At 39.8% G+C, this 27406-nt stretch overlaps 5 protein-coding genes across 5 annotated transcripts; all 5 read right to left on the minus strand.

Moving 5' to 3' along the window:
* Nucleotides 1-7208: 7208 nt before the first annotated feature.
* Nucleotides 7209-7619, minus strand: LOC308489025 (uncharacterized protein; the record flags this gene model as incomplete). The annotated part of the gene is made up of 1 exon (XM_081029553.1): nt 7209-7619. The coding sequence occupies one exon, from the start codon at nt 7617-7619 to the stop codon at nt 7209-7211; it is 411 nt and encodes a 136-aa protein (XP_080885679.1).
* Nucleotides 7620-9957: 2338 nt separating this feature from the next.
* LOC308489031 (keratin-associated protein 9-3-like) lies at nt 9958-10350 on the minus strand (the record flags this gene model as incomplete). Its single annotated transcript, XM_081029561.1, has 1 exon — nt 9958-10350. One exon carries the CDS (start codon nt 10348-10350, stop codon nt 9958-9960), a length of 393 nt encoding a protein of 130 aa, XP_080885687.1.
* A 4384-nt stretch (nt 10351-14734) lies between these two features.
* On the minus strand, nt 14735-15127 carry LOC308489030 (keratin-associated protein 9-3-like; the record flags this gene model as incomplete). The annotated part of the gene is made up of 1 exon (XM_081029560.1): nt 14735-15127. The coding sequence occupies one exon, from the start codon at nt 15125-15127 to the stop codon at nt 14735-14737; it is 393 nt and encodes a 130-aa protein (XP_080885686.1).
* Nucleotides 15128-19332: 4205 nt separating this feature from the next.
* LOC308489026 (keratin-associated protein 9-3-like) lies at nt 19333-19740 on the minus strand (the record flags this gene model as incomplete). The annotated part of the gene is made up of 1 exon (XM_081029554.1): nt 19333-19740. One exon carries the CDS (start codon nt 19738-19740, stop codon nt 19333-19335), a length of 408 nt encoding a protein of 135 aa, XP_080885680.1.
* A 3063-nt stretch (nt 19741-22803) lies between these two features.
* Nucleotides 22804-23214, minus strand: LOC308488355 (uncharacterized protein; the record flags this gene model as incomplete). The annotated part of the gene is made up of 1 exon (XM_081028020.1): nt 22804-23214. One exon carries the CDS (start codon nt 23212-23214, stop codon nt 22804-22806), a length of 411 nt encoding a protein of 136 aa, XP_080884146.1.
* Between the last annotated feature and the right edge of the window lie 4192 nt (nt 23215-27406).

Consider the following 27406-nt stretch of genomic DNA (forward strand, 5'->3'; position numbering starts at 1 on the left):
ATCAGCTGAATCTTACCACACCATTCTTCACTTCCAGTCCCTTAGTTTCATTGTCTTTTCATGAGTTTTGGAGTCAGAGTTGGGTTCATATTTCAGGTTTTAATTATGAGCTGTATGATTATAAGCAAGCTATTTAACCTCATCTATCTATCTATCTATCTATCTATCTATCTATCTATCTATCTATCTATCTATCTAATAAAACTACCTTATTGAGATATAACTGACATACAAAAAGTTGTACATATTTAATATATATAACTAGATAAGTTTGGAGATATGTATACACACATGAAACCATTACCACAATTAATGCCATAAATATATTCATCACTTCCAATAGTTCCCTCCTGTCCTTTTTATTGTGATAAGAACACTTAATATTTTTTTAGCAATCTTTAAGTATATAACACCGTATTGTTATATAGACACTAGGGTGTATAATAGATCTCTAAGGCTTATTCATCTGGTATAACTGAAACTTTGTATCCTTTGACCATCATCACCTCCCCATGTCCCCACCCTCAAGCCTCTGGTAACTACCATTAGTTCAAGATAGTTCTCTGTTTCTGTGTGTTTGACTATTTTAGATTCCACATATAAGTGCAATCATATTCTTCTGTGTCTGGCTCATTTAAGTTAGCATAATGTCCTCCAGGTTCATCCATGTTGCTGCAAATGGCATGGCATGATTTACTCCTTTCTTAAGGCTGACTGATTTTCTATTGTACGTAAATACTACATTTTCTTTATCTATCATCTGTTGATGGATGTTTAGGATGCTTCCATGTCTTGGATATTGCGAAAAATACTGCAGTGAGCATGCGAGTACCCTGTATCTGGAATCAGAGTATCTGGAATCAGATATCTCTTTGAGATCCTGATTCCAATTCATTTAACCTCTTTTAGACTTAATTTATTCATTTACAAAACGAAGACAAAAATATCTATTTCACAGGACTGGTGTTAAGTATTAAATGAAATTAGGTTCACATGAAGTTTGCTTAGCTTGTGGCACAGCATATGATACTATACAAGGGACGGAAAAAAGAGAAAAAAATAAGCAAGGAAGAAAATATACATAATTTCTATAATCCTTCTAATTGGTTGCAAGGCTATGGTTGATATTTATAACTCTTCTTCCACTACCCATTTCATTTTTTTTTACCTTTAGCGAGGACCTCCGCTGGTTAGGGTTCTTTACCTGGTGGGGATGATGCAAATCTTTCCCAAAAGGTCCGAATCCACAGTGGTCCTGTCTTTTTCAGATTATCAGTAAGTGGGTTAAAAAAAGCACACTCAAATATAATATATGTTGACTTCAAAACCCAAAAAGCCCCCAAAGAGCTGTGCTTTTCTAGCTGAAGATAGTTCAAGGTGCAGCAGCAATTTGTCTTTCACCTTGGAAAGGGAAGTTCAACATGTAGACAATTTGACTCCAAGAAACTTCACTGAGGTTGTAAACTTGATTTTTGTGGGGTTGAGTCTCCTAACCTGGAGTTCACACATGTTTTACTAACACCCCTCAAGTACTTGAAACTTCCTGCTCGTCAGAAACATTTAGCCTGATGTCATTAATGTAATGGACTGATACGATGTTGTGTGGAATGGCAAGACGATTAAGATCTCTCCCGAGTATATTACGACAGAAAGCAGAAGAGTTGACATAGCCCCGAAGCATTACTTGGAAAGTCTCTGTTAGCAAACGACTTCTGATTGTCCTTGCAAATGGACATAGAGAAGAAGGCATTTTTCATTCCAAAGTTGCAGACAGGGTGCCCAGGGCTATGCTGATTTATTTCATTAAAGACCCTCCATCTGGAACATCAGCTTCAATTGGAGCCACCACCTAAATTAGGTGAAAATAATAATAAATAATTATTCTGTTATTCTATAAGATTTGTCTACCTTTTTCTCTAGGACAAACAAGTGCGTAAGTGGGGAGATGGTAGGTATCACCACCCTGGTTTTATTCAAGTCTCTGATAATAGCACTCATCTTCACAATTCCCCCATGGAGATAGTATCATTTTTGGTTTACTATTCATGTAATGAGGGTAACTTCCAGGGACTCCTACTTGGTCCTTCCTACCGTATGAGCTTTATTCCTCAAGCCAGGGTGCTAATTATAGGGATTCCACTGATTGTCAAGCATAGTTATTCCAATTATACTCGTACATTCACAAATTGGGAAATGGATCTCTGGCCCTACTAGGTCCACTGTGATTGAAATGTGGGCTAAGACTCCAACTATCACCTGGCCACCATAAGCTACCACTTTCATTAGTGGACCAGAGTGACATTTTGGGTCTCTAGGAATTAGTGTCAACTCATTGTCTAATAATCTCTATGGTAGGCAGAATTTTGGCCCCCATGAACTCTGATTCCTGGTTTCATGCCCATGAATACATTACAGAGCAAAAAGGGACTTTGCAGATGTAATTAGGTTACTAATCAGTTGACTTTAAAATATGGCGATAATTTTGGGTTATCCAGGGCTAAGAGACAATAACTTAACAACAGGCACAAAGAGAAATTTATTCTGAAGCCCACAACTTCCAAAAAAGCCCTCTTTAAATCTGCTGAACTTCCCCTCACGTTTCTTAACATCTAGTTCCTTAATTTCTTTTTCTATGAGTTTTGGAGTCAGAATTGAGTTCAGAATTCAGGGTTTTTTTAAAGCTTCATTTAGACTTACTTTCCTCATCTACAAGCCAGGATAACAATATCTATCTCACAGGACAGATATATGTGTTCGATGAACTAGACTTCACATGAAGTGTATTTAGCATGTAGCACATCCTATGGTATTAAACAAGGTCATGTAGGTCCCCATCTTTCTCCTTTCTCCTTCATGTGAGTCTTCCCCATCATTCTTCCGCCTTTTCTGTTCTGCCTCTTGTCCCTAGTCATTATTTCTTCAAATAGTTTCTTAATCCCTTGCTTTCTCCCTTCTCCTTCTGGTAAATCTTTGAAGTAAATGTTGTTATGTCTGATGTTGTCCCAGAGGTCTCGTAAACTGTCCTTATTTTTTTGGATTTTTTTTTTTTTTTTTTTTTTTTTTTTTTGCTGTTCCACTTGGGTGTTTTCTGCTACCTTGTCTTCCAACTCGCTGATTCGAAACTGCTTCATCTGGTCTGCTGGTGATTCCTTCTAGTGCATTCTTCATTTCAGTTATTGTATTCTGCACTTCTGACTGGTTCTTTTTTATGGTTTCTATGTCCTTTTTTAAGCTTGCCATCTCTTCGTTGAAGTTCTCACTAAATTCCTTGAGCATCCTTATAACCATTGTTTTGAAGTCTGTCTCTGGTAGGTTGCTTGCCTCCATTTTGTTTAGTTCTTTTTCTGAGTTTTCTCCTCTTCTCTCATTTGGGATGTATTTCTTTGTTTTCTCATTTTGGCTGCCTCCTTGTGTTTGTTTCGTGTATGAGGTAGATCTGCTTTGTCTCCCAGTCTTGGCTGAGTGGACTTATGTAGTAGGTGCCCTGTAGGACCCTGGCACAGTCTCCCTGGTCACCTGCACCGGGTGCTCCAGGAGTATCCCTTGTGTGGGTTGTGTGTGCCCTCCTGTGATAGTTGTGTGTGCCCTCCTGTGATAGTTGAGCTAATTGGCTGTGGGGTTGGGCCATGTCCACAGCTTACAGACTGCTGTGTGGGGGGCTTACCCCACTGAATGGAATTCGCCCCAGTGGGCTCTGGTGCCTGTTGAGACTTCCCTTGGGGTGTGCCACTTGTAGGGGTAATTAGGTGGTTCTCTGCTGTGGTCTGAAGCCAACCTCCAAGTATGTTGGTTCTGGGCCCTCCTGAGAGGGGCTCTGGTACAGGCTCAGGTCACCTACTGCCTCTGACCAGCCTGGGACTACCTAGTAGGAGCTACAAAGTGATCCATAGTTGTTCACTGCCTGTGTTAAACCTATAGGCACATGGGAGAGGCCATGCTATGAACCAAGGACGTCTGCCACCAGTGCCAGGCTTGGGGTAGCTCCCCAAAAAGCCAGGACACCCCAAGTCCTGCTGCCACCTGCCTGCTTCCTTAAGGTTCAGCCACTGATAAAGCTTCATGCGGTACACAGTTAGGTGAGGCAGAGTGTCAGGGAGTCACTAGCATTGTGGTCACCAGGTTAATGTGAATTCTGCTTTGTGCTGAGCCGGGAGCTACTCAGCAAAAGTCTCAGAGCACACCAAGGCTAGTCACTGCCCACCTGGGGCCCGTGGATTCCGATAGTTTTCCAAGAAAAAGTGCAATGCGGGCGGAGCTGGCTGCTCAAGGAGTATTGCGGGAGTTGGGTAGGGATAGTTCCCAGTGAGTCAGCAGGGTGGAGCAGTAGAGCTCATCAGACCAATCAAATTCAGATTTGGCCGTAAGCATTGGGGGTGGGCTCAACACATTAAAGATGGCTGCTGCCTGCTGGCTGCATTTCCTCACAGGGAAAATAGCGACTATCCTCCAGCCTTTGCCTTGAAGCCACACACCTCAGTCTTCCCCAACCCCCTGTATGACTCTGATGGCCCCCGAGTCATCATCCCTCTGCTAGAGCCCAGGGTGAGTGAGTCTGCATGCGGGCCCCTTAAGAGGATATCTAGGTTCCCCCAGCCTTCATCCCACCCAGAGGATAAGAATCCCCACTGTTTTTCACAGCCAGATGTTGTGGAGGCTTCTCTTCCCAGCATCAGTACTGTAGGCTGGGGAGCCTGGGGTGGAGCTGGGGTACCTCGTTTCCTCAGGGGAGACCCTCCTTGGCTGAGATATCCCTCCTGATTCTCAACCACCACATAGAGGTTTGGTGCCAGCCTGTTTTTCCTCTGCCCCTCCTACAAGCCTCTATGCGGCTTTCTTAGTATCCTTAGTTATAAAACTTCTGTTCAGCTAGAATTCAGATGATTCTCCAGGTTGACTGTTCTGTAATTTAGTTGTAATCTTAATGTGTTCACAGAAGGAAGCAGGCACAGTGTTTATCTACTTCGCCATCTTGGATCTCTCTGGCAATTTTTTTATTGTCACCATTGTTTTTTGCCTTTTTCAGAATGTCATATAGTTGGAATCATATCATATGTACCCTATTCAGATTGACTTCTTACATTAAACAATATGCATTTAAGATTCTTCCATGTCTTTTTGTGGCTTGATAAACCATTTCTCTTTATCACAGCATAGATGGACCACAGTTGTATCGATGGACCACAGTTTGTTTATCCATCACCTACTGAAGGACATCTTGGTTGCTGCCTATTTTTGGCAGTTATGAATAAAGCTGCTATAAACATTTATGTGCAGGTTTTTGCATGGACATAGATTTTCAGCTTATTTGAGTGAATACTAAGGAACGCAATTGCTGCATTGTATGGTAAGCCTATGTTTAGCTTTGTAAGAAAAAGCCCAATTGTCTTCCAAAGTAGCTGTACCATTTTGCTTTCTGACTAGCAATGAGTGAGAGTTCCTGTTGCTCCACCAACATTTTGCCAGCATTTGGTGTTGTCATGGCTTTGGATATTAGCCATGCTAATTGGTGTGTAGATTGGGTTCTTTTTCATTCACTTTTTCTTCCATTTAGAATGACCTTCAAGTCCCACTTCAAAGATTACCTTCCTTGTGAAGTCTTCCAGGATGCTGCCCCCAACATAGCCCCTACTGGTCCCGACGTGATCTCTTTCTTTCTGAAATCCTGTTTTAGATCCTTCTGTCTTCTTCTTTGCAGTCCACATAACCAAGATATTACTTTCCACAGCAGTGTCCATCCAAAGCATCTCCACAATTTCTGAGAGTTCCTGAGGCATTACTTTCTTGTGGTTCTCCGTGCTCTGTCTGGCTCCTGGGCTATCTGCATCTTTCCTTTAATCAACCCAGACATGAAACAGCTCCTTCACTGGTTTTCACAGGAAAGTTGACCTACTCCAAGGATTGTGTACGTGTGACAGCTTAACGTGGAGGGATCATAGAGTAATATTCATAACCTCCTGAATAGGTCTCTTTTCTTCTTTTTTTCTCCTTACTCCCTTTCTGGAGTAAGAAATAGTCTTCTTTTTGTCTCATGTGTAATTATTTAACATCCTTCTCTTAAGCTTTTGGGGTTGCCAACATGCATATCCCATGTGGGTAAACCTCTTGTAAGTTGGATTATCAAGCCATATTGGTTAGAAAAGCATGGCTAAAGGGAAGTTTCTTGTACCAACTGTTAAGAGAATGCAGTTTATCTCATCACATTGTTTGTAGCTATTTTCACACATAAAGAGGGTGCCAAAAAATGTATACACATTTTAAGAAAGGAAAAAACTGTATTAAAATTGTAATACTCAATATATACTGATAACAAAAGATGAGTACAAGTCATGTCTACACGGTTTTTTTTGGCACCCCTGGTATATATTTTCTCTGTGGATAGCAAGGTCCTCAAGGATAAAAATTAATTCTTTACCTTTCTGATTTCCATAGTCCCTGCTTTAGAAGTAGTAGTCACTAAATTTTATTAAATGAATGAATGCACTATATGTGGTTTCAGTCTCTTTTAAAAAGAAACAAGTGTATTTCTTCCAAGTAGGCATTCTTGAATTACAAGCAATCAACCCATTTTATGTACAAGTAGAAACATTGACCATGGTTTCTTTGCCCATCATATAACATTTATTAAGAAAGGACAGAAGACACTGTATCACAAATATAATTGAAATAGCCAATAGGCAACATCGTTACGATCCTCCCACCCCAAAAGGGATGGAATCACATGTTGAAATATGGAAAAGACTAGCCTACTTCTTAGAAGCTGAATATTGAGTGAAGAGCTTCATTCTCTCTGGTGACATCTGAAGAATGTCACTTGGCTATACTCTGGTGCCTTTAATGTTGGAAAAATTTTGAGGTAAACAGAAGCTAAAAATAGATCATAAAGCAGGGGGAAATTAGACTTGTGGACAGTTCTCAAGGATAAAATCCATGGTATGGCAGTAATTTTCAGCCCTGCGGGAAAATCAGAAATTGTATATCCAAAGGAATTTGATCATCAGCAGATGGGTTCACAGAACTTCTGTGTCCGCAGTGGAGAGTCAAGGTGTTCATTGTGAAATGGAATCAGATAGAATTCATATACTCGTAGCCCCTATAACAGAAACCCCAATAGAAGTCTAAGAACTTGTTAGCGGTCCAGGGCTGGTTGAGGAGATGTACTGTTCGTTGATACTGTGTCCTGGGCAACTGCAAATCAGCAACCTGGCTTTTTAGCACGTGGGCTCACAGCAGGAGGGCTGGCAGCAGTAGCAGCAGCAGGCTGGGCGGCAGCAGGACTGGCCACAGTAGGACGGGCGGCAGCAGGAGGCCTGGGCATGGTGCAGCTGGCAGCAGGTTGGGGGGATGCAGCTCACCACACAGCAGGGGGGCAGGCAGGTGTCCTCCACGCGGCAGTCAGGGCGGCACCACCTGGTTCGGCAGCTCACAGCTCCACAGCAACCCTCCTGGCCACAGCCGGTGCCACAGCCGATGCCACAGCCAGTCCCGCAGCAGATTGGCTGGCAGCAGCTTGGCTGGCAGCAGCTTGGCTGGCAGCAGCTTGGCTGGCAGCAGCTGGAGCCACAGGTCCCTCCAGTGGAGCAGCTGGGAAATCCAGAGAAGCTGGTGGTGCAGCAGGCCATGGTGTCAGGAGTTGGGTTGAGAGTTGGGTTGCTTGGAGGAGTTTTGGTGGTGACTTCTATGTTGGGCCTTTTATATGTCCTGGCCAGCTGCTATTTATACAATTCTTAACATATCTTCCTTGTTTTTGTTTAAATTTGTTCCTCAGTGGTCCTCTGATTGGCTTACATTTAAATACTAATGACACATTATGAGCAACAGTTTAGAAATTACTTTGTTTTATAGTTTCGTCCGGCCTCATGGTATTGGTGGCTCCTTGGACTATGTTTGTGGTTTCCCGTGTTCACAGAGCCCTACCATTTTAGTCCACGTCAGCACCCTCGCTTTGTACAGCTGTTGCTGTTTATTTCACATGACTCTGTCCAGATCTTTAAGGCTAAGGGTAATTGTGCTCTATTTTTAACTATTATGTTTTTCCTTCAGGATATACAGACTAAATTAAATTATCTTGAAGAATTTAGGACATCAGGACATCCACTGAATTGAAAGAGTACCTTCGGTTATGCATAATTTAGTTTCCAACTCATTTACTCCAACATCAAATCAAATGACTATTCTAGTTCCTTTGATTCAACCAACTTGAAATGTGCAAATATTATTCATGTTCTAGGCCAGAAGTCTTTTCTTGTGAACCAAATGGCATAATGTATATAAAATCACACATTTTAGAGAAGAATAAAGTAGATGGTAGTGCACTCTTCAAAGTATCCTAACAAAATGTCCTAACTAAATGTCCTATCTAGCAGAGTGCTTAACTTCTGGTAGTACCTTAATAAATGTTTATTGAATATGATTTTGAAGGGGTGGAGTAAAATGCATGATTCATGGATTCCTGTTCCACTTATAAATGAATAAACAGAACTTTCAAGCTGTAGTACCTCTCCCGAAGGAGTCTTTGTTACTGTCAAAAGAGACAAGGAAATGCTGAATTTTTTTTCTACATTTGAACCAAGGCTCAGGAAAACACATTGGTGAGTTAGGACATTTTGAAGAGTGTACGGCCATCTACTTTATTCTTCTCTGAAATATATAATCGTGTGTGTATGTGATCTGTCATTGCTACCAATTAAATCTGAGAGGTAAGTGCTGGGAGCTTATAAATAACTAGGAAAATATTTTTCTTAAAGTGTCCTATATTTTGTCTTGTTGTGTTTTGTATATTGCCCTCAAATACTTGATGGAGAATTGAAAATTAATTGGTAAACTGTATCTTGGTCTAGATTTGTGTTAACTTCTTAAGAGAACATCTTTCAAATTGGGTTACAAAGTGCAAAATATATAATCATTTCAGATTTCTAATGCATGAGCCTGACAAATGGTGATGGTGGAACTCACTGGGTATCTAAATAGCTATTTATTCTACTCTCATTTACACCAGTGGTACACCTTATGCATACTTATAATAAATGGAGGTGAGTGTTGGTATTTGAAGCTTAGAGTGTAGTTTGGGGGTCAGTGGGAAGAATATAATAGGCTAAAGCATAGGAATTAACCCTAATTTCTCTTGGAAAATAGATAGTATCTGATATATAGTATCTGGTAGATATTTTAAAATCCATTTAATAGGTAACACAATTTCTTTAGCTATTGTGCATGCATGAAGAAGAACGTTTAGTATAGTAAATGGAAGGAAATTAAAAATGGTAGAAGTACATCTAGGTAAAAATCCCACAGATTTGATCAACCTGAATATTTTAGCTAAAAGTGTCATTATTGGTCTAAACCTAACCATAATAGGTTAGAGCATGTAATTATTTGAATAACTACAAACATTATTTAATGCATGGAGCATTTTATTAACTGATGGATGGAAGCACACTGTAATTTACATTTAATCTTTCTGGTTTAGACTTTATGCTTATGCCTTAGGATTATTATCAAAGTGCTGATCCACCTTCTTGAATTTCGGGGAAAGGTGGACAAGCTTCAAGATAGAAGAAAGAAACTCAGTTTGCTTTGCACATTTAAACATTTTATTTGAAGTTAACAGAGAATAGTCAAGGAGAAATCAGGTCTGAAAATTGCGGGATCAAGAGAAAAGGAGAACAGAGATATCACTGACGGTACTGATTGATACACGTTTTCACTGGGCTAATTCAGCACACACAGAGGGTGCTACGACTTTTATTTCTGAGGGGCTTAGAAACATCTTGATACTTAGTGTTCAAATAAAAATTGAACACTTCTTCAAAGATCAAGGCAGTTTTGCTATGCTTCTCCTTTCATTCTTAAGTAATCAGCACCTTGTTTTTAACAGGCGGACTAGCAGCAAGTGGTTGAGGAGACATACTGTTCATAGACACTGTGTCCTGGGCAGCTGCAAATCAGCAACCTGGCTTTTTAGCAGGTGGGCTCACAGCAGGAGGGCTGGCAGCAGTAGCAGCAGCAGGCTGGGCGGCAGCAGGACTGGCCACAGTAGGACGGGCGGCAGCAGGAGGCCTGGGCATGGTGCAGCTGGCAGCAGGTTGGGGGGATGCAGCTCACCACACAGCAGGGGGGCAGGCAGGTGTCCTCCACGCGGCAGTCAGGGCGGCACCACCTGGTTCGGCAGCTCACAGCTCCACAGCAACCCTCCTGGCCACAGCCGGTGCCACAGCCGATGCCACAGCCAGTCCCGCAGCCGGTCCCACAGCAGCTGGGCTGGCAGCAGCTTGGCTGGCAGCAACTGGAGCCACAGGTCCCACCGGTGGAGCAGCTGGGAAATCCAGAGAAGCTGGTGGTGCAGCAGGCCATGGTGTCAGGAGTTGGGTTGAGAGTTATGTTGTTAAGAGAATTTTCTGAGTTTTGGCTGCGCCTTCTATATCTGACCTTTTATATAGTCCCCAGAGCTACCTATTTTCCTAACGTTTAGCATCTTTCCTTGATACTATTTGCAAAGTTAGTCTCTGATTGGCTAATACCAAGTTGTTTAGAAAGTTATAAATAGCATTTCAATAGCCTGCTTTGGTCATTACTCAATTAACTCTCATTATGTTTCTTCTTTGCCCTCTGGATCAAGTGAAGGCTCATTATGGAAGCCAATCATGGCAGCACCTCTTTATGCCAGTCACGTGACAGACAAGACTTGGGCCAACCACTGCCCTGGCTTGCTTGCTTTTACCTGTCCTTTGATAACCTTTCTCCTAGGTGGTCACTCAATTAAGGTTCATGATTTCATAAACAAGTTGTTCAGACTTGGAAGAACTAACATTAGTGTCATCAAAGCATGAGCTATCACCTGATTCATCAACACCCAAAAGAAGTATGCCTTGGTATGATCAGAGTGTGCAAGTTATAGGATCCTCAGAGCTCTAACGGGCATTTTCATCTTCAGAAATCCATGTATATATTCCTAACTGAGACCCTTAATGACTTTAGCTTGTAGGTTGTTTTCTGACTAATAAATTAAAAATATATTTTCCCTCCTTTCCCCAAAACACACACATCCCTTCCAAAACTAGGATTCCAGAGACAATCAATATTAAGTTTGGTCCATATTCTTCAATACCTTTCTCCCTGCTTTTTTATATTAATGTATGTAAGTTTTGCATGTGGATATCTAGTGTTCCCAGCACCATTTGTTGAAAAGAATGTCCTTTCCCCTTGAATGGCCTTGGCACCCTTATTGAAAATCATTTGACCATCTATGTGAGGGTTTATTTCTGGGCTTTCAAGTCTATTCTATTTGTTGATGTGTCTGCCTTTATGTCAGTAACATACTGTTTTGATTACAGTAGCTTTGTAATATAGTTTTTAGTCAGGAAATGTGATGCCTCCAGCTTTGTTCTTCCTTCTAAAGATTGCTTTGGCTATTTGGGGTCTTTTGTGGCTCCACGCAAATTTTAGGATTGTTTTTTTCATTTCTGTGAAAAATGCCGTTGGAATTTAGATAGGGATTGCATTGACTCTTTAGATCATTTTAGGTAGTATGGACATTTTAACAATATTTATTCTTCCAATCCATGAGTAGTATGAAACCTTTCCATTTCTTTCTTCAATTTATTTCATCAATGTCTTATAGTTTCTTCAATTTATTTCATCAGTGTCTTATAGTTTTCAGTGTACAAATCTTTCACTTCCATGGTTAAATTTATTCCTAAGTATTCTATTCTTTTTGATATCACTGTAAATGGTGTTATTTTCTTAATTTCTTTCTGATAGATTTTTGATAGTGTATAGAAATACAACTGATTTTGTATATTGACTGTATCCTGCAACTTTACTGAACACATCAATTAGTTCTAAGAGTTTTTTTGGTGGTATCTTTAGGGTTTTCTATATGTAACATTATGTCAACTGCAAATACAATTTTACTTCATTTTTTTCTGATTTGGATGCCTTTTATTTTTCTTGCCTAATTGTGATGACTAGGACTTCCAGTACTATAATAAATAGAAAAGGTGAAAGTGGGTATCCTTCTTCTGTTCTTGAACTTAGAAGAGAAGCTTTCAGTCTTTCATCATTGAGTATTATATCGTGTGGGCTTTTCCATGTATGGCTTTTATTATGCTGAGGTAGTTTCCTTTTATTCCTAGTTTGTTGATTTTTTTTTTTTAAATCGTGAAAGAGTGTTTAATTTCATCAAATGTTTTCTCTGTATCTACTGAGATAACTATATGTTTCCCACCCCCATTAATTCTCCTATATTATATATTGCATTTATTGATTTTCATGTGTTGAACCATCTTGCATTCCAGGATAAAATCTTACTTAGTCGTGGTGTCTAATCTTTTTAACGTGCTTTTGAATTCTGTTTGATAGTATTTTGTTGAGGAATTTTGCGTCAATATTCATCAGGGATATTGACGTATAATTATCTTTTCTTGTAGTGTCTTCATCTGGTTTTGGTATCAGGGTAATGCTGGCTTCATAAGATGAATTCTGAAGTGTGCCCTCCTCTTCAGTTTTTTGGAAGAGGTTGAGGAGGATTAGTGCTAATTTTTCTGTTTGGTAGAATTTATCAGTGAAGCCTTCTAATACTGGGATTTTCTCCATTGAGAGGTTTTTTTTATTACTGATTCAATCTCCTTGTTAGTTATAGATCTTTTCAAATTTTCTATCTCTTGATGATTCAGTTTTGATGGGAATTATCCATTTCATCCAAGTTATACAACTTGTTGGCCTATCCTATGCACATTGCTCATTCTTTTAAATAGCTATGCTGTATTCCAGAGTTAATGAAAATCAAGTTTATTTAATCATTTCCTATTGATAAATTCTCAATTGTTTTTAGTTTGTGCTTTTGAATTAAAAAAAAATTATAGAATTTTAAGCTGAAAGTGACTTTAAAAAGGTCCAGAGTTAGGTAGTTAGAGGTGGTCACGTGATGTAGGGGACTGAGCTCTTAACTGAGAATTAAATTACATTAATTAAACTAAATAGGCTTCTCAAACTGGTTCTACCATTTTCTGACTGTGAACCTCAGAAAAGTTGCTTAATCCCTCTAAACACTGGCTAATTCATCTGTAAAATGAGATGATCTCTCAGATACCTCCAGGGCTGAAATTGTGTAACTGGTCTACCAGATCATTCATTCCTTAAGGGCATGATCTGCCCATGTCTGGTTCACCATGGTGTCCTACATAGTATATTCTGCACCATCTTACAGGAAGATGTTCAGTCAGTGCTTATTGAATGAAAGAGGGAATGAATGATTAGCAGTGTATGATAATCATAAATGGCCAAATTTGATTTTTACCAGTCACTTGTCATTTTATTTTATATTTTTTTCTCAGCAGAAGCTGTTAGGTAGTAATACCTGAAAGTGGTCGTAGTCAGAATCAAAAGGGCAAGAGGACAAAACGTCTTCATTTCTGTTCTGTTGTTCAAGGGGTGTTTTCTGGATTGGATCGCGTCTCTAGGGACTATGTCAGGGAAGTTGATTCTTTACTTACATGTTATCCTTTATTCCCACTTTCTGATTACTTGATTTTCATTAACCCTTGAATGAATAAAGCATTGTAATTTTAACCAAAGTAATATTCTTAATTTAAAAGATTACCTTTAGTCTCCTCCAGTTCTAATTCCAAGGAACCATGAATTAGTCCTGATCCTTTCCCCCAAACAACCCAAATTTGTGAAGCGTTCTGTGATACTGTGTTTAAATATGTATAGATTCATTGTATATGTGTATTACATATAAATGCATATATATGTATAACAAATATGTGTGCATTTCTAAGTAAACATTTTAAACCAAAGTGGATATGTTGATTCTAAAAATAGAGGAAAATCTTTATTATCCTCACTTTCAGTTTAAAAACGGGAAAACAATGTTTTTGGAGTAAAAAATCTCCATCTAATTGAAAGCATATTTCCTCAGAGAGGCGTCCCCAACTTATAGTATCTTGCTTTACTCCGCAAGACTACATGTAAAGGGAATAGTGATTTGTTAGCATTCATTACCATTGTTTGAAGAGTGCCTGAAAGAGCATTCCTCTAACAGACATGAAAAAAATAAGTCATATTCTGGCTCTAGAATCAGAGGTCCTAGCTTTCTTGTTGTGAAAGTACTATGCGAGGTCAGGATATGGTAATAGAGCTGTGCCATTTCTGAGGCCCTATAACTGCTTTTACTGTATCCTTTTATGGGGATAAACTTCAACTGGATCTGATCAAATTTCTAACATGGCATAAGAAGAGGAGTGTGGGGTAGCAAAGCCAGATTAAAATATTTTGTATGACTTTCTATGAAATATACATTATGAGCCCACTCAATGAAAAAAAAAGAGATATGTTTGCTGTACCAAATAGATATAATTTATTAGACCGTGATATATTATTCCCCTTTCATAGGCAGTGCAATCTGCAGGATGGTGGAGTATCGGAGGTGAATATATTTGAGGACAGACTGTTTTTCCATGGCCTTGGCAGCACTGAGCCATACAGAATACGATCAATTACTTGCTGAAGGTCAATCCCAAGGCAAATTGGTTTTCCCATTTCTTGAGTCAAGTTTATATTTTGGCAGCCTCAGTGGGGAAATCAAGGTCTGTGAGGCACAAATATTTGGTAACCCACACAACAAAAGCCAAATAAAAGTTCAAGAATTTGTTAGTTCAGGGGTGGTTGAAGATAATTAGTTCATAGATTGAGCTGGAGTTTGAAACTTGAAGTTGAAAATCAGCAACCTGGCTTATTAGCACGTGGGCTCACAGCAGGAGGGCTGGCAGCAGTAGCAGCAGCAGGCTGGGCGGCAGCAGGACTGGCCACAGTAGGACGGGCGGCAGCAGGAGGCCTGGGCATGGTGCAGCTGGCAGCAGGTTGGGGGGATGCAGCTCACCACACAGCAGGGGGGCAGGCAGGTGTCCTCCACGCGGCAGTCAGGGCGGCACCACCTGGTTCGGCAGCTCACAGCTCCACAGCAACCCTCCTGGCCACAGCCGGTGCCACAGCCGATGCCACAGCCAGTCCCGCAGCCGGTCCCACAGCAGCTGGGCTGGCAGCAGCTTGGCTGGCAGCAACTGGAGCCACAGGTCCCACCGGTGGAGCAGCTGGGAAATCCAGAGAAGCTGGTGGTGCAGCAGGCCATGGTGTCAGGAGTTGGGTTGGGAGTTGGGTTGTTAAGAGAAGCTTTTTAGTTTTGTCTATGACTTCCACGTTGGGCCTTTTATAAGCCTTGGCCAGTTGTTATTTACATAATTCCCAAAGTGTCTTCCTTGTTTGTGTTTAACTTGTTTCTGAGTGATAATTGCTCTGTCCCTGAGTTATTTGTTCAACCTTCTGAAAGCCTTTAAAAGTTCATTTTATTTGGTCCTCAATAGGATTCTTTACCACAATCAAGTAGTCATTAGCATTCATTGAGTACATAGCCCTAATTTTTCCTATTTGTTAAAATTTTCTCATTGCTCAAAGGATAATTGACTGATGCCTCACGTGTAAGGAGTGTCAATGTTACTCAATGCTGACCCTAATAATTGAGCTCTTGGGTCTCACATGACAGTTTAATTCTCAGCAATTGGGCCTCCAGTGTTGACTGCTGCCCGTTCTCTGCCTTTCTCACCTTTACTTTGCCAGAAAAGCAAAGTGATTCAGCCGCCCGGAAAGGGACGCTTTCATCGAAGGCTGGGAAACATGTATGAATTGTTACTGATAACATTTTTGGAGCACTTATTACGTGTCCAAACAGTTCTGAGTACTTTGCTTGCATCAATTCATTTAATTTTCACCGCAATCCTATGGGGTAGGTATCATTGCTAGTCCATCATCCATGAGAGGAAACTGAGCCACAAACAGATTTAAGTAATTCACACAAATTCACGCTAACAAAGGGTGAATCTGAAATTGAGCCCTGCCATCTGACTCCAGTCCAACCTCTTTAAACCACTGCAGTCAATTCCCTAATTTCCATGTAAGCAGGTGTTCTAGGGAAAATCAACAGATGAAAGCAAGACGTGAAAATTTGCCCCCTTTCTTACAGACTTTCTGAGAGCAAAGGGTAGGAGGGCAGAGCTTAGGCTGAGTAATATCACTGTTTATTAGAGATTTCTCTGGAGGTTTTATTTTATTTTATTTTTAAATGCCTAATAAGCATACTTCAAGAATATCTTAAGTGCTAAAAGAATTAACCTACTTAACTTGTGAGTTCATTTAATCTTTGATTTTTAAATGATATTCTGTAGATTTAAATAGATTTAAATGTTATTTGCTTAAAATGGAGGTATACTTGACACATAACACTGTATTAGCTTTAGGGATACCACATGATTTGATATACGTATATATTGTGAAATGATCACCACAGTAAGTTTAGTTAACATCCCTCACCACATAGTTACTATTTTTTTGTGTGTGATGAGAGTAGATGTTCTTAATTACACAAAAAATCACACTCTTAATATATTAATATGGAGTATGTGGCATACTGTAGTATGTTAGGTCTGTAGTCTCCAGTTTACTGTAGATGTCAGAGACTAATCCAATGAGCTGGAAATTTTATACGTTTTGATTGAGGCAAATGAGGGTGAATTTGAAGGTTTTGTTTAGGTGCAATGAAAGAGGACCTGGCCTCCACGGGGTGTGGACTCTGTTACAGGGAAATGGAAGTTAAAATGCCACTCACAGAGTATGAACCGAACACCAAGTGTTAGTTCTGCTTCTCCAGAAACGACAGCTTTGAGATCAGAGCATAACTCTTCCCAAGTCAGAATTAAGACATTTTCAAACCCCACCTTAAATGTGAATGAAAAGGTTTGGTTCTTTGTGATTTTTTGCTGCTTCTCCTTCGGCAAATCTACAGCATTGATTGGCTAGTTTTTCCACCTTGGATGTTTGCAATGATGGGTTTGTCAGTATTACACTCTCAGGAGCTAATTCATATCTGAATTCGGCAGAATTGTTGATACTAAAATTATTTCTCTCCGCTTGCACAAAGTCCAGATGTTTGAGGAGTTGAGCTCCCTGTGGATAAGGGCCCTGGAGGTAGTGTTGTATATCAGATTCTTATTCCTGTGCTTTTCTACCGCAGCACTGTTTTCAACACCTCCCTCAGTGCAAACTTTCACTCAGTTTTCATGTTTCTGATCTTTAGTGCCCTTAGAGAATTATTAAGAATAAGATGTTTTAGTCAGAGTCAGTGTTCTCCAGAGAAATAGAACCAATAGGGTATAGAAATATGTAAAAATAGAAACATATAAAGATATTTATTATGAGGGATTGGCTCACACAGTTGCGGAGGCTGAGAAGTCCCACCAGGGCACTGAAGTCTGAGGGCAGGAGAAGATGGATGTCTCAGCTTGAACGAGAGGGCAAATTTGCCTTCCCTCTGCCTTGTTTCGTTTTACGAGTATTCAGGCTCTCAAAGGATTAACTGGTGCCTGGTCTCACTGGTGAGGGTGATCCATTTTCTTTATTCAGTCTACAGATCAAATGCTAATCTCCTCTGGAAACACCCTCACCGGCACACCTAGAAATAATGTGCCGGTGAAATAATGTGTTTTACCAGCTGTCTGAGTATGCATTAGCCAATCAAGTTGACACATAAAATTATCATCACATAAGGTATGGGGCTTAAAATTGGAGAATTCTACTCCTCTGCCACAGAATTAAGACTAATCTGAACATTCTCTCAACTTCCCTAAATAAATTTTAAAAAATCAAGTTCTTTCCCCCCTATCACTTAATTCCATTTCTTCTTGACTGGTTCTCATACAAACGGAGGAAAAAGTTATGATTAGTTGTGATCTGTGCAACCACCACACTTTTCTCCAGTTTCAAAACTTTTTCATCATCCCAGAGGAATACCTAATAACTTTTAAGTAGTCATTTCCCTTTCCCCTCTACCTCCAGCTGTCAGCTCACCATTTTGATTTTAAGACCCCAGAGATTTTATCCATTAGAATGGAAGCTCCTTTATGTGTCTTTTGTCTCATCCTTGCTTCATTCTAGAACTATCTGGAGAGTAGAATAAGAATGGGGAGAGTGCTTGCCAACATCATGTTCATTTAAATCCATCCCTGTAACAGACATTTATTTTTTACTTCACAATACATGAGAGAGTCATATAGGTATTATAAAAACATCAGTTGAAATTCCCTTTAGTAATTTTCTAAAGTATGTGTTGGGAAACACTAGTGTTAAAGAACATTAGTTGGTGACAAGTGAATAGAGGATTCCTTGATTAAATCAGTTTGGGAGTGATGGTTATGGAGGTTCCTTTTTACTGGACATCTTGGTCCCTTTAATATTCTAATGTGCTTTTTATATAAACCTGCAAAATGGTGGTAACCCATGGAATGATATTTGACAACTGAATATTTTTTCTTCTTTGGACATCTGAAGGGACTAATTGTCAGTGTGTCACCTGTTTAGGAAATGACCAACTACCTTATGCCTGGAAGGGACATTATAAGTAGTAAAACTCTATTCTCTCATTTTCCAGGTTAGAAATAGGTGCCCAGGTAGGTGAAGAGATTGCTTAAGAATTTGTGGATTGTTAGTTATGTGGCAGGGTCTGGAACTCAGGATGCCTTTCCATCTTATGTATTATTGTAAAATCTGTGTTTACTACTTTTCCAATTATGCATTACCCTTTTTATACCCTTGATGATTGAAAGAGTTGCATGTGAATGAATCATATATGAATGAAATGAATGGATTTGGCAACATTCTCAAGAAGCCAAATGCCATAAAATTCCTTTTTGTAAAACTGATCTTCTGAAACACCCAGCCCATCAATTGCATATTTGAGGACCTCGGGAAATAGTTCATAAATACTGATGTATTCTTTGAATCATACATTTTGGCTGTAGAATATTGGACCATTTAATGATAAAACAAAGGAAAACCACCTTTTAAAGGCAATTATTGAAGGTACAGTAATACAGAAAAACCATAGTGCCATGCCACTTTTATTGAGATTTGAAAAATCCCAGTACCCCAATATCAATAACAAGTTCCAAAGAAAAGCTATCTCCAACAATGACTGCATCAGTGAAGGGTGAAACATTTAATTAAATCCCAAACTCAATGAGCTGTTGAAATATTTCAGATGATATTTATGGTAATGTATTCTACACACCCTTTTCACATTGTAGGACTTCTGTTGATATCCCGGTCTATGAAATATTTTTGGTCTTCTATAATAAATCAATTGACATGTTAGGGAAATCATGTAGCCATGTGACAAGAGATTGCAAGCTGGGTTATGGTTGTATCGGAACTCAGAAGTTTGTTGGGACTCTATATTGATGAGTTTGGATGTGCCATTTTCTTAGGAGTCCCTTCAGAAGGAAGTTTTCAACAGGTAGACTGGCAGCAGGTGGGCTGGCAGCAGGAGGGCTGGCAGCAGTAGCAGCAGCAGGCTGGGCGGCAGCAGGACTGGCCACAGTAGGATGGGCGGCAGCAGGAGGCCTGGGCATGGTGCAGCTGGCAGCAGGATGGGGGGATGCAGCTCACCACACAGCAGGGGGGCAGGCAGGTGTCCTCCACGCGGCAGTCAGGGCGGCACCACCTGGTTCGGCAGCTCACAGCTCCACAGCCACACTCCTGGCCACAACCGGTGCCACAGCCGATGCCACAGCCAGTCCCGCAGCCGGTCCCGCAGCAGATTGGCTGGCAGCAGCTTGACTGGCAGCAGCTGGAGCCACAGGTCCCACCGGTGGAGCAGCTGGGAAATCCAGAGAAGCTGGTGGTGCAGCAGGCCATGGTGTCAGGAGTTGGGTTGGGAGTTGGGTTGCTTGGAGAAGTTTCTGAGTTAGGGCTGTTTGTTCTACTTGGGTCTTTTATAGGCCTTGGCCAGTTCCTGTGGTTGTGGCGAACAGCGTTTTTATATTGTTACACTTTAAACAAGCCTTCCCAGGGCCCTCTGATTGTTCAAATACTGAGTTATTTTAAATACTGCATATCCAAACGATTTTTCCTTATTGCTCAGCTAGGACTCACCAAGTGTATTTCGTAGCCCTTGGTAGAGTTGTTAATGTAGTTTCCAAACAATGTTGTAATTTTCACCTGACAAAGTGACTCTCGCTCATGAGATGATGTGATTTTGGGGTCATATTTACCAAAACTCAAGTCTCAAAAAAAAAATAATAATAATAATTATTAACCAGTCACTGTCCTTCATGTAAGGTTATCTTTATATTTTTTAGATAAAGAAGAATATAGCCTCTGTAATCCCAGATAAAATCTCTGATAAAGTTCACATTCATAGAAATTCATAGATCTTTCCAGAAATTGGATATCGCCAATTTCTATACTTTTCTCCCGAACTTCACATACTTAGCCTTGAGGAAACATTTATCACGCAGATGGATGTATGGAACAAAACCTGTTCCATTCCAATTTACTGTGGATATTTTGTTAGCACAAATTTAAAATAAGGGCTAAAATCTATATCCAGTAATTAGGGAAATGATCACAAAAAATTTTAAGTGTAATTTATATCTCTCGATGACACATGAAAATCACTACTATATGGATTATCTGGACAGTATTTATTTCTCAAAGGTGGGATTCATTTGAGTTTACATCATTTTATGTAACTACATCTTGTATCTTATGAAAGGATATCAGACCAAAGAGCACAACCATTGAATTTATAAAGGGAACCAATAAAAGCAAAAGCAGGAATTTGGAAATACTTTTTCTGGTCACAGTGCTTAGGAGGCAGGTTAGGAAATGGGTCATCAAACATTGTTCAATAAGTATAAATGCAAAAAGATTAAAATCAATTTCAGCACAATAAAAATGGAAACAATTCCTGGTTGGTTGCTAAAAGAAAGCATGTGATTTTCATTGGAAGTTTATGGTTATATGGAGGGAAATGAAAAAAATAGTCGTTGCCAAAAGAATACTATTGCTACTTGTTGTAGGCTGATTCCTCACTTCTGGTCATGAAGCGCATAGTTAGCTTTTATGAATTAGAAGTGTTGGTTCATACAGTAATAGAATTAAAATGGAGTCATGACAGTGTCAGCAAAGAGGTTCATGTCACATGATAACCATGACTCCAGGTATGAAGTTGAAAAATGGATAGATGGAATCATCACATGTTGGATTTCAAAGACTTAAGAACTCATCTTGTCCAACCACTTAATTTTAAAGGTGTAGAAACTGACATCATTCTTTTTATGAACAGCACATGTTTATTAAATTCTATTATGCATGAAGCACTAAAGGGTTATGCAGAAAGCAAAACCCAATTTGCCTGCCTCGTAGCTTGCTCTAGTGTACAAATCAGTGTAGTATTGATAGGAGGGAATTCATCAAGGAAAAGAGTCAAATACAGACCCATTCAACCTCAAAGTTCTAAACGGGAACATTGATGTTGTTTGAACTACTTTTAATTTCCTCTTAGCATCAGTTGATGTTAAAATACTATTGAGTCTAACTAAGAATGGCTGCATTTTGGAGAGGTTAGTGACTTGATCTATTCATACAGCCAGACACAGCCAGTAAGGCTGGGTATCAAACTCCTATTCTTTGTTCCTAGATCAGTTCATTTTATTTTATCCCATGCTGCTTTCCAAGTCCAATTAGAAGTAGTAAAATTCTTTGTCTCCTATTTTTAAAAAGTATTTTATAGTAGCTAAAGAATAGAAATATTAGTGGCAGGCTGAATACATTATGGAGTAGTGATTTTAAACATATAGTAAATAAGCATAAATATGTTAAAATTCTTTCAAGTGTCTTCTGACCAGATGAGTTTCCCCTGGACCTTCAATAAGTTACATTTGTTTCCTAATGGTTCCTCCCATTCAAATTGGTTAAAATCCCTTCTGAATGTCTATGTCTGCCATACTCTTTGTGTCTTCTTTATGCCATGGCCATCATCTTAGTTCAGATCTTACCATGTATCCCTTGGACCAGGGCAATGGCCTCTTGATTTGTTTCTGTGTAGTCATTATATGTCTAGCTTTGGCCTTCTATTTTTATAAGCAGCGACCATAGGAATCACCCCAATGCCCAACTCATGTCCTGCCATTCCCCTGCCCAAAGGTTTTCAATGGATTCTTAGTGCTTATTGCTTTAAGGGCATATTCATTTGGTTAATATTCAAAGCACAGAAATTTCCCAAATTTACCTTCCACTATTACTCTACATATCTCCAGTGATCCCAGCTAACTACCCCCTGAACAACCTCTCTCTATACTTTTGTACATACTGTTTCGATTGTTGAGAATGCCATCTTCTTTCAGATCTGTACCCCGAAATCTTAATCTTTATAAAATGCTAGCTTCTCCTTTCAATCTTTCTTGTTCCCCCCAATCAATGACTTCTCTGTTGATACCATATAGTGTGTTGTACTTTTATTTTTCTATATTCCAATTGTTAGTTGAGTTATTGTGAATTTGATTCAACTCCCTGGAAGTTTCTTGAAGAGGGAAACATTTTTAACTCAATTTAAATTTTTAGTGTATACATACTGTCAATAACTTGCAGATGGTAGGCAATCAGCATATTTTGGTTGTATTAAAATTTAATGAAAATAATCAGAATGAACAAATAAAACCAAAGTTGTGTTTGCTAGGCCAAAGAAGAGAAGTTTATTAGAAAACAAACATACCAGAAGACCTAAGATCTAAGATTCGCTACCATTATAAAGACTTGAGAACAGCCCAAGTCTTAATACATGGCTCTGGATCTCCACACAACCCCTGGTTGACTCGGGGTCTTGATGGCTCAGGGCAGGAGGTTTCTTGGGTAAAGAAATGGGAGTATGAATTTTTCAGAAGGTTGATTATTTGCCCTCAGCAGTTAGTACACGGCTCAGCAGCTGCAGCAGGAAGGGTAGGTCCTGCAGGTGCTGCGGCAGGCGGCCGGCTGGCAGCAGGGGGGCCGGCAGCAGGGGGCCTGCACACAGATGGGCTGGCAGCAGGTGGAGGCCCAGCAGCAGGGGCGGCAGACCACGGCCGTGCAGGACGTGGGGCAGCAGGCGATGGGGCGGCAGCAGCCCTCCTGCAGGCCGCAGGGGTCACAGCAGATGGGCCTGCGGCAGGGCTCGCAGATGGGGCGCGTGCAGCGGGGCACGCAGGTCACGGGGCGGCACACGGTGGTCTGGCAGGTGCAGGGGCGGCAGCAGCAGGGGTCGCGGCAGCAGCAGGGCTGGCAGCAGCAGGGCTGGCAGCAGCCTCCCCCGCAGCCTGAGGAGCAGGTAGAGCCGCAGCAGGAGCCGGTCATGGTGGTGTCTGGGGCTGGGTTGGGTTGGGCTGGCGAGAGGAGATGGGTGTTCTCAGGTGTGACTGTCTCCCTCCCTTGCGGCCCTTATATACCCTGGCCTGGTGCTGATGACCCCTCATGTTTGTCTTTTGGCCAATTAAGTAGAATTATGTTTTCACTAATGGGTGCATAGCTCATTACATGCTCATGGACTGATTAAGGGATCCTGTTGCATCCCTAAATATGAATGTGTTTGTGCTGTTCCTCCTCAAAATCGAAGCCCTCGCAGGCATTTAAGTGACAGTGCTTCTGATACTTATTTTGAGTAGGTAGCACCCGATCAACACTGGGGAAGATGGTTCTAAAGCAACTGTAATTTTTAAAAGAAATTAAATGTAATATAGGGGTTCTAGAGCAATGACTAAATCCTATCTTTGACCCCCAAGAGATCCTCTGAAAAGCCTACATGGCACTCAGACATCCTCTGGTGTGGATTCTTTGGGACTGCACGTCACTTGATATAATGAAATGCGTATGAACTTGTGTAGAACTGCAGCTCCTGTATGGGAAAGACAAAAAGGTTACTTTTGTAAATCAGGTTAAGTATTGGCATACAACATCCGAGCCCGCCGTCCATTGTTTTCCCTTTTTTCCAGTTCAGGTTGTGCATTTATCTGGTCCTTCTGGTCACAGAATGTTGATCTTTTCTCTGAGACATGTTTTATACTTGCCTTTCTTGTGTATGTGGTAAATAATCACACCACGAGAAGTTCTCTCTTAACTTACCTTGACGTGGCACTATGACTAAGAAGTAACAAGATGGAGGTTTTTTTCCCAAGGTACCGCAGACATACGCAGTGCATTGTTCAGAGGAGGTGCGCTGGGAGACCACACAGCTGCTCTGGGTGGCACTGCTAGAAGTGTGATGGGGACGCTTCTTCGGGAAGCATCCAGAGGCACTTGAGGAATTGCAGGGGAGACGGGCTCATCAGTTTTCAGCTTTACCCCTCCTATTATTCACCAGACAGGACGGGGATCACTTACGGGTGACTCCCATCATTTCAAAGACTGTGCCTGGGGCCCGAGCAGCTAGAACTCTCTAAATGGAATTTCAAACATGATTTCAAAACTTTAAAAGGAATGTAAATTGACTGCACATATAGTCCCAGCTGGGGAAACCGAGGAGGGAGAAATCAAGCAGTCTCATTGATGAAGACCTTCAACTCATATTTCACGTTTTTTTCCTCTTGTCCATGTACACATGGGATCCTTTCAAAGCATAATCAGAGCCTAGATAAACACTTGTATATTCTGCTTTTGCTTTTCCCCTCCTAACTTGATTGAGATATAATTGATGCATAACATTGTCTAGGTAAGATGTACATCGTGATAATTTGACACCTACATTGCAAAAAAAATAAAACCTATATTGTATATATTGCAAAACGTTCATCACAACAAAGTTAGTCAACATATTCTCCTTACACAATTATTTTGTTGTTGTGATGAGAACATTAAAGCTGTACTTTCATAGCAACTTTTAAGTATACAATATAGTATTGTTAACTCTAGTTATCGTGTTGTACATTAGATCCTGGAATTTATTCATCTTATAACTATCAGCTTGTGCCCTTTGACTAACATCTCCCCATTTCCCCTACCCGTCAGCTGCTGGCAACCACCTTTCTATTCTCTGTGTCTATGAGTTGGACATTTTTGATTCCACATATAAATGAGATTATACAATATTTGTCTTTCTCTGTCTCACTTATTTCCCTTAGCATAATGCCCTCAAGTTCCATCGATGTTGTCACAAGTGGCAGAATTTCCTTCTTTTTTATGGCTGAATGATATTTCATTGTATATATGTATAGATAGATATAGATCCCACATTTTCTTCAGCCATTCATCTGTCATTGGACATTTAGGTTGTCTCAGTGTCTTGACTGTTATGAATAATGCTGCCAAAACAAGTGAGTACAGATATCTCTTAGAGATAGTAATTTCACACCTTTCGGAGATATACCCAGAAGTGGGATTGTTGGATCATATGGTAATTCTATTTTTAATTTTTTGAGGAGTCTCCATGCTGTTTTCCATAGTGACTGCACTAATTTACACTCTCACCAACTGTGCAGCAAGGTTTCCTTTTCTCCACATCTTCACCAGCATTTATTTCTTATCTTTCTTATAATAGGTGTGAGATGGTATCACTTTGTGGTTTTGATTTTCATTTCCCCGATGACTAGTAATGTTGAGCACCTTTTCATGTACCTGTTGACCATCTGTGTCTCTTCTTTGGAAAAATGTCTATTCAAGTCCTCTGCTTATTTTTTAATTGGATTGGTTTATTTTTTGCTGTTGAGTTGTACAAGTTCCTTATTTATTTTGGATATTAACCCCTTAGCAGACATATGGTTTGCAAATATTTTCTCCCATTCGGTAAGTCGCCTCTTCATTTTGTTGATTCTTTTAATGTGCAGAAACTTTTTAGTTTGATGATTTTTGCTTTTGCTTTGCTCTTTGCAAGGCACATTTTATCATAATCAATTTTTCATGTTGGTTAGGGGGGGGTCTTCATGATGATCACATTTTGTGCAAAGGGAGCCCCTTTGGAAGATAACATGTTAACAAGACCAATTTCTCTACTTCAAACACTTCTGACCAAAGTCGTTCCAAAGAGATTTTCCCCTCCACTTCATAAAGATCCACACTGGTAGAGTCCATGAGTTCCTCAGTAAGCAATTTGAGTGTTCATTCAGTCTAAGACACTTATCCCCATCCCATAGCCAAACTTCATTCCAGGCAGAGAAAATAGAATCGTGTTTCAGTAATTCATGCCAGAGCTCTGTAATTTGACACTGGAGGTAAGTCATATACTATGTCTTGTGCCACTTACCCTAAAATCAGACAGCACCCATTGAAAACTTTGCCACTTACTGGCTGAGTGTCTTGGGCCATAGTGGATAATAACAGTACATACCAGGATTGTGAGCATTAAATGAACTAATATTTGTCAAACACTAAGAACGGTGCCTGGCACTTAGTGTCTTGTATTTGTTAAGTAAATAATATATATTTTTAAGAGGTCATGTTATATTGGTGCCTTATGAACTCTACATTTTGAATTTAGAACAAAGATTCATTTGATATGGCAAATGGCCGGGTCTCTGATCAGTCACCACAGAATACATATTAAATAAGTTTATTCAGTAGGGAGTTTTATTAATAGCATGAAATAAAATAAAAATACCAGGAAGGAAAATATAGAACTCGCTCTTTTGGAACACCAATCTCTATAAAGGGGAGTCAGGCTATTGTTGTAGAACCAACAAGGAGAATATGTGTCAGAATTGTGGGTAGTGGCACAAACCCTATTGCGAACCCCCCCTCCATCAAACACAGAGTGAGTGACGTCTTAGAAATCATCCTTTAAAAATCCTTCAAGCTAACTTAGACAAATTCCTAGTGGTTATGGGCAACATATTTTGAGTAACAAATGCTAGGGCTTTGTTTAACAGTATTGTTCAACAATCATATTCTGAACAAATTTTAACATGAAAAATACTGCCTCGTGTTTTCAATTCTTAATTGTCTATAGATGGAGAAAAACAATTGTACATATAGTCCAAAACAGCTCTTACTGTATGCAGTTGAGATGATCCTAAAATATTTTAAAAATGAATTCAATGTTTAATAATTTGATCGCATTTTAAAGATATCAGAGAAGTCCATTACATATAACACAGCGGTATTCTCTCCTATATATAATAAAAGGCTTCTTTACGAATGCAACAGCTGCTGTCTAATTTATCTGTTTAAATCCATTTAGACTTTCATAGGTAGTTTTTTAAAAGCAGAGCATAACCGTGAGAAAGATTTAAATATTTTTCCCAAAGTAGATATAGATTTTAGACAGTTCATTTCATGAAAAATAAAATATATGTTCATTCAAAAAAATGTCATTAAGAAAAATATAAAGAAAAAAATGAATATTATTCCCAGTTACTCTTAGATTTTGTTGTATAATATTCCAGAAATATATATATATATATATATATATATATATGCTTAAAACACACCTAAAGCATTTTTCCTCACAAAATAGTTTAATATTTTATGGCCTACTTAATTTTTACTTGAATATGTGTCAGCACAATTGCATAATGTTTCCTAATATGTTTACAGTCTTCAACTATTTTTAACTAGTTTT

This window comes from Rhinolophus hipposideros, assembly GCF_964194185.1.
Source record: "Rhinolophus hipposideros genome assembly, chromosome: 20".
Classification (NCBI taxonomy): Eukaryota; Metazoa; Chordata; class Mammalia; order Chiroptera; family Rhinolophidae; genus Rhinolophus; species Rhinolophus hipposideros.